We start from the raw sequence: 7,513 nt of genomic DNA, 5'->3' as shown, positions 1-7,513 counted from the left end.
CATGGCAATTTTGGTGAGTTTTCGAGTATGTTTAGGGCCTCAAAAACGCGTGTCTTTGGCACGAATAATAATAATAATCCGAGCAGTTCCAATAGGGTCTTCGCACCCTTTTGGGTGCTCGGACCCTAATTAAATCAGGTTTATTGTCATTTTGTTGTACATACACAGTAGTACAAGCAAGATGAGAGAGCGTTTCTTCAGGATCATTCAATCAGCAAATTTTGCGGATTAAACGTCTGGGATAAGACACTAAACGTTGGCTGTCGCTGTCTCCTGAAGGGGGCGCTGCGTTTGTGCGCATGTATGTATGTACAGCGAAATGACAATAAACCTGATTTGATTTGATTTGATGAAACAAATCAAGAGCAAGACAATAACCTTAAAAATACAGCCAAAGGTAGAGAGAACACATCATCACAAACACACCATCTCCACTGTGAGGCATGGCGGTGGCAGCATCATGACATGGGGATGCTTTTCGGTAGCCAGCTTTGGACTCCTTGTAAAAGTAGAGGTTAAAATGAATGAATTTACTTAAGTGTAGGGAAATCCTGAGGGACAACCTAATGCGGTCTTTGAGAGAATTTCAACTCTGGAGAAGATTTGTTTCATAGCAGGACAAAAACAAAAGCATTAGAGCCAAAGCTACAGAGAAATGGCAGCGAGGTGAATGTTTTGGAGTGGTGTTGAGTCGAAGCCCAGACCTCAGTCCAATTTAAAATCTGTGACTGGGCTTGAAAAGATCTGTTCACTCACCATCATTGTGCAACCTGACAGAGCTTTAGGGGTAAAATTGCAGTATCCAGTGCAGGACTGACTGAGACCTATTCACACAGGATCAATACTGTAATTGCGGCTAAAGGTGCATCTACTAAATACTGACTTGAAAGGGGTAAAAACTTGTGTAATCATTTTACGGTTTTACGTTAAAGCAAGGTTTTTATAGGCACTGTAGTCCAGCTCAAGGTAGCCCTGGCCTCAACCCCATCTGTATTCACCGCTGCTGTCACATATTTGATATCAACACCTCCAGCGATGCCCGTTTAGACTTTAGCTTGTTAAGACGTGAAATATTTCGATGATGCTGAGAAGCTAAACAGCCTTTCTGTCATTACAAATGAATGAAGGGATCAAGCTCTTCCTTCCAAATCACAATACGACAAACAATGCTCCTCCTCTGTCAGCTAACAGCTTTCTCGTGTCACAACTAATCACAGTCCGTCCTCTCAAGCCACTCATCGCAACCTGGCTCAGCATTCCCTCATGTCATTTCAGTGGCTGAGTGGGTAATGGGATGTCAGCTGCTCTCCATCAGAGATCTGTGTGATGCCAAACGACTGCAGGCAACCAACTGCCCCCCGACACACACAGCAACACAATGAAGGTGAATCGGTTTCACAGCTCTCGCCGCTTCCCTCACTGTCCTCTCTGTAAAAATGACACTTCTTCATCAGTCTTATATGCGTTTAATGTATTTATGCTTAATGTGTCAACAGCTATGTTTGTAGAACACCTTGTTGTCTCTATGTAGTGAAATACATTTGTCAGTGTGCCTTGGAAATGCCATTGCACTGCCTTTAAATATATGTGTGCTTTGCTGACCAATAAAATCATCAGTCCGAAATAACGTGCATTTATATATTTTAACACCATTACATTAGGCTGGATTACAGTTAGCATAGTTTAGCAAAAAGACTGGAAACAAGGGGAAACAGCTAGCCTGGTGTCCGCCTGAAGGAAACAAAAATGTACCGAACAGCATCTCTACAATAACTCGCACACTTTATCTTATCTGTATAAATAGTGTTTTTCTACGATAGTAAACCGTTACCTTTGCTAAGCTAATCAGCAAAACAGTAGCTATGTGGTAGTTGGACAAATGTTTGTACTGTTGATCTCATTGAACACTCTTGGCGACCTAACATTCATCACCCTTTTTGATAAAAGGCTGGATTAGGATGCCAGTTAGCATAGCTTAGCATAGCTTAACATAAAGACTGGAAACAAGGGAAAGCAGCTAGCCTGGTGTCCACCTGAAGTAAACAAAAATGTACCTAACAGCATCTCTACAGTAACTCGCACATTTGATCTTATCTGTATAAATAGTGTTTTTCTGCTACAGCAAACTGTTGCCTTTGCTAAGCTAATCAGCTGCTAACAGTAGCTACGTGTTAGTTGGACAAATGTTTGCACTGTTGATCTCATTGAACACTCTTGGCGACCTAAGATTCATCGCCCTTTCTGATAAAAGGCTGGATTAGGATGCCAGTTAGCATAGCTTAGCATAAAGACTGGAAACAAGGGGAAGCAGCTAGCCTGGTGTCCGCCTGAAGGAAACAAAAATGTACCTAACAGCATCTCTACAGCTCAGTAAGTAGCACACTTTATCTTATTTGTATAAATAGTGTTTTTCTACTATAGCAAATTGTTACCTTTGCTAAGCTAATCAGCTGCTAGCAGTAGCTACGTGTTAGTTGGACAAATGTTTGCACTGTTGATCTGATTGGTGTCCAAATATTCATCACCCATTCTGATAAGTCTGTGATGTTTAAAGCTGTGCTGAATTATCTCAAACTGTCCAGCCTCCTGGAAAACAGGTGAATCCATGGTAGTGTGTTACCAGTTTATGACTCTTTAGTTTTAAACATTAAACAATGGCACCATCTTGTGGCACACTGAAGGAAGAAAAAGCAGCAGAGGAGGATTTTGGATCTGAAATAATACATCTATGAATCTTTTGAGACAAAATTCAGATTTTTTGAAACTCATATTCCTGAAATAAAACACAAACAAAATTTTATATATCGTGCCATATGGGAGATATTTCCCTTTTTCTACAAAATGTTACTTTGTCAAAACAGTATTTAAAGCCTTCAAACCAAATGTACCTCAACAGATTCATCCTCAGATTTAAATGCTCTGTTAAACCTGAGGCCAACTCGTCACTTTTTTCCCTCTGTTAGCCACTTTCCTTTCACATTAAAAGCAAATATAGAATACAAAATAAAGCGTGAGAGTTTAGATCCATATATTTTATTCATAATTTCTATTCAAACAATTGACAAAAATGTTTTCATACCTGGACATCACCACAATGCAACAACATTAATTGGTCCAAATACATTTGTAATAAGGTTTTAAACAATGGCACACTATTGTATAGTGTTTTGTGGTAACAATACGAACAATAAAAGGAGAAATGGACATTGGAAAGAGCGTTGCAGAGTCAGTGAATAAGGCTCAAATCTTCTGCAGACCCACAAAAGCTTAGGTATAGTTCTGAAGATGCATCATCTCCCAACAGATTTAAAATATACATGCTGCACATCCTCAGAGGAAAAGGCTAGTCTCTCCAAAGCACACAGTCAAAACTCTTAAAACATCTCAATCTTGTTACAGAAAACACTTGTGTTTCATAAAAAGTGTCAGCATATATCGTGTAATCACTGGCTTTACAGAGCGGACACTACGGTGGGAAGTGGTGACAGTTTTGCATACCTCCTTGTGTCAGTTTGGGAAGTCTGGCTGTACATGTCGTTGAGTGGAATAGCCAGCTGCCCAGCTTGCCCTGACCCCTCCTCAGATTTAATGCCATAGGGCATCTTGGACATAATGGCCAGACTCAATTTGAGGAGCACATTGTGGAGGGCCGCTCTGTATTCTTTCCTAACCAGGCAGTAGATAACAGGGTTGAAGCAGCTGCTGGTGAAAGCCAAGCAGTTGGCCAGAGGGAAAAAGTACGTTTGGGCCAAGTAGAACGAGGGGCTGATGTCAACGATGTCAAGTTGGATCAGGAAGCTCCAGAAAGTGAGGACATTGTACGGGAACCAGCAGGCGCAGAATGAAAGCACCACCACCGCCACAGACTTAGAAATATCAGCCTTTCTCCAGGAGTTGCTGCCTTTCAGCTTGTGCCGACAGAGGAAGCGCAGCAGGAGCAGGTAGGAGAGGATGAGGATGGCGGAGGGCAGCAGAAATCCCAGCACCATTCGCAGGAGCTGATTCATTCCAAGCCAGGCCGTACCATCTGGGAACCGGAGCAGGCATGCTGTGTCGTTGCCACTGCCCACATTTTTCAGCTGTGCATACACAGCTCGGGGTGCCGCTATGATGAGCGCTCCGGCCCAGATAAAAACCGTGGCCACAGGTGGGGTGAAAGGTCGGCTGCACAGGGAGGCACTGGATTTGAGAGCAGTGGCCACATAGCAGTACCGGGTCAAACTCATGGCTGTGAGGAAAAAGCAGCTAGCAAAGACATTCAGGCCCGTGAGTAAGGACACGACCTTGCATGTGGCCAAGCCAAAAGGCCAGCTGTAGTCCAGTGCAATGTCCACAGCCCAGAACGGTAAGGCCAGTGAAAAGAGCAGGTGAGCCAAAGCTAAGTTGAAAACAAAGAAATTGATGGTGCCTGTAGTGATGGTGCGAGTAGAATACAGCAGGAACATCACCAGCAAGTTCCCCAACACTCCAGCTGTGGCCACAACAAAATACACCACCGAGATGACGATTCTCAACCAGGGGGATCCATAATCAAGAATCTCCAGCCCGTAGTCGATGCTGATGTTGGGAAAAATCAGCTGAGAGTTATTACAGAGTGAATCGTCACCGCAGCCGTTCAGGATGTAGCGGAAAAACTCAAGTCTCTCGAAGTCAGTGTTTGACATTTTGCTACCCTGCAGGCTTCCTTGGTGACGGCGAGGATCGTCCTTAAGATGATGTGATGTCTCCGCTTGTCCTCCTGATGGCAACGAGGAATTTAAAAAAAAAAAGAAAAAGAAAAGGCAAGTTCTGGCTGTCTGTTTATTAGATGACAGTCATCCGTCCCTGCAAGGAAAGAGGAAATCATTATTACATAATAGGCGCTGGGGTTTATGAGTAAATAAGTAGATTAGCTTTGTCAGATAAACAAATTACACTAAAGTGTTAGCCACAGAGTTGGATAATCCAATTTGGATCTCTGAGAATCAGAAAGGAAGGATGAAATCTAAATATAAAGTCATCAAACTAGTTTTAACGTTTGAAGTGGAAAATCCTGTCAGAGGTCCTCAAGAGTCCGTTTTTATTCATCCATAGAAGTTCAAGTGTGCAACCAAGCAGTAATACATCAGATTAAGCAGTGGCAGTATCAATCTGATGTGATCGCTCTTTTACTAATCTCACCATGTACTGAATATTTTGTGAAAGACGACAGAATGATGATGTTCCTTATGTAGTGAAACCCCTCACATGAGAAATTATCTGCAGACAAACAATAATGACATTTTGATTGTAAGGACTGAATCAGAATTTTTAAAAACTCATTCATTCTTTTCAGATCTTGAAAGTGTTTTTTCAGTTAATAACTACTTCCTGCTGAAGCGATTAACTCAGAATGTTTTATTTGTGAGCAAACAGTCGACATAATGTTTGGTAAATGTTGCTGGGTAAAACTGATACCGTTGAAAAAAACGTCTTCATTCAACTTCTTGAATAATTGGCTGTAAATATCCAGTTATTTCTGTGTGCATGATGGTTTCTTGATGTGCACCTGATCAGAACAGTCAAACATACTGAGATTAAATGTGTCACATACAGTCGTCTAGACTTTCTCTTTTAGGGCGATACCAATTCAAGATCCTATTTATTTCTAACCTTTTAAAACTACTTAAATTTTGCTTTACATACCAACCAAACTGTGTCCAAACTAATAACTACCATATAAACTGAATGTGTGCATATTTAGTTCTCTTTTCATTTGGTTACTCATCAAATTTAGTTTTTTCAAAAATCTGATTTCGACACATTTATTCAAAGCAAACAACAACAAAAAGTCTTACCTGAATATCAAAAGGTGAGAAATCTTCAACAGTTAGTTTTTGTAGCCACCGGCTCTGCTGCGCAGCCTGGATGATAACGACGACAGTGAGAACGTCCTCCACCCTGAACTCATGCTCCACCCTCGTCATGCTTTTGCATATTCAGGATCATATAAGTGGCTCTGCTGAAACGCGAAGAAAGAAAAGTCTGTAAGAGGCAATGATACAGTTTTAGTTTGATTGCTTTTTGGTCAAGGAAGATGTTTCTGGTTTAAACTCCAGAAAGTGTTTCTCTTCATCTCCTTTTTTTCCCCCATTTTCGTCAAATTTTAGTCTGACAAAATGTCACTCATAATCCACAGTTTTCCTTTTGCCAGAATTTCCTCCTTTTAAATTGCTTTAAGTTATTGGATCCTGAAGAAACGCTCTCATCTTTCCAGTATTACTGTGTATGTACAGCAGAATGACAATAAACTTGATTTGATTTGACATTAACTGACACGACTCTTGAACGCATCACAAACCTGAAACTACACACATTTACTTTTGTGCAGCAACATGCAGATTGATGCATCAGAGTTATTATGTAGGATGTTTTCCAAACCTGTTGACTTTACTAATCTGTGTTAGTGCGTGTTGTTGTGTATTTGGATGCAGATCAGGATCTTGATGCAAAATAAAATAATTTTACCAAACAAAAAGAAAATGTATTCCCTTTATACCCTCCGGTCCTGTTTATTACTTTGACTGCTACCTGCTTGCTTTTGCTGTGAGTTTTGTCCTTTAGTTGTTTTCCAAGCACTTTGAAACGCTGCTTGTAAAAGTGCTATTAAATAAAGACGTAAGAACACAAATTATACTGATTTTTATTTATTTTGTTGATGTCATATTTCAACTAAAAGCAACCATTACTGTTAATAACGGTTCTCAAAGACAGATTTGATTAAAACGTACCATCCAACCAAAAAAGACAATGACTGTCACCGGCTTATCGTTTATTCCTATTTCTATATTTGCACATTTCACTTCTTACTTTTCTTTCCTGACACATTAATCACACGCAGCACATACACTGAGTTTCTTTTCCTCCTCCACAATAAACAGTTCAAATGAAAGGATTAATCAGAGGATCTCTGCACAGCAGCGGAAATGTATTTAAAGCATTGTTGTCGAAAAACACTTGAACCTACAGGTGAAAAAAAGCCCCTTCAAGGTCAATTTGTTTTTGTTTAGTGCTTTTTTTTTCTATTTATATCTGGGGCGCTGCTCGGAGATTAGATTGAGCAGCAGAGATGACTTCATTATAAATCGTTGATAGTGGAAAGAACATCAGCGCTGAATGACTAAATAAGATTAGGGTGGGAAAGGCGGAAGAGTGGGGAAACTGATGTATGCTGGTCTGTCTAAACTGAGGCATCGACATAAACTAGCTGAACAAAACATGCAGCTCCAGGAGCGTCTTCACTGCGAGAAACGTGCAGCAGAAACAACACGTTGAGTCCAACCTGTACATTTCCCTCATTCTAAATGTTTATTTATGAGAGCACACAATGTTTTGATCAGATAAGAATCTTGGTAAATGGTCTGCACTTATATATTTACAACGTGATTCTCATTTATCCATTCACACACACATTCATACACTAATGAGCTGCCATGCAAGGTGCTGCCTGCCATTGGGAGCAACTTCAGGTTCAGTATCTTGCCCAAGGACACTT

At 40.7% G+C, this 7,513-nt stretch overlaps 1 protein-coding gene across 1 annotated transcript; it reads right to left on the bottom strand.

The window, feature by feature from the left end:
- Positions 1–3,452: 3,452 nt before the first annotated feature.
- Positions 3,453–4,664, bottom strand: LOC103358537 (relaxin-3 receptor 1-like). The gene has a single exon (XM_008283550.1). It carries the CDS (start codon positions 4,662–4,664, stop codon positions 3,453–3,455), a length of 1,212 nt encoding a protein of 403 aa, XP_008281772.1.
- Between the last annotated feature and the right edge of the window lie 2,849 nt (positions 4,665–7,513).

This window comes from Stegastes partitus, unplaced genomic scaffold, assembly GCF_000690725.1.
Source record: "Stegastes partitus isolate 25-593 unplaced genomic scaffold, Stegastes_partitus-1.0.2 Scaffold318, whole genome shotgun sequence".
Lineage (NCBI taxonomy): Eukaryota > Metazoa > Chordata > Actinopteri > Pomacentridae > Stegastes > Stegastes partitus.
This window is presented reverse-complemented; position numbering and strand designations above follow the sequence as displayed.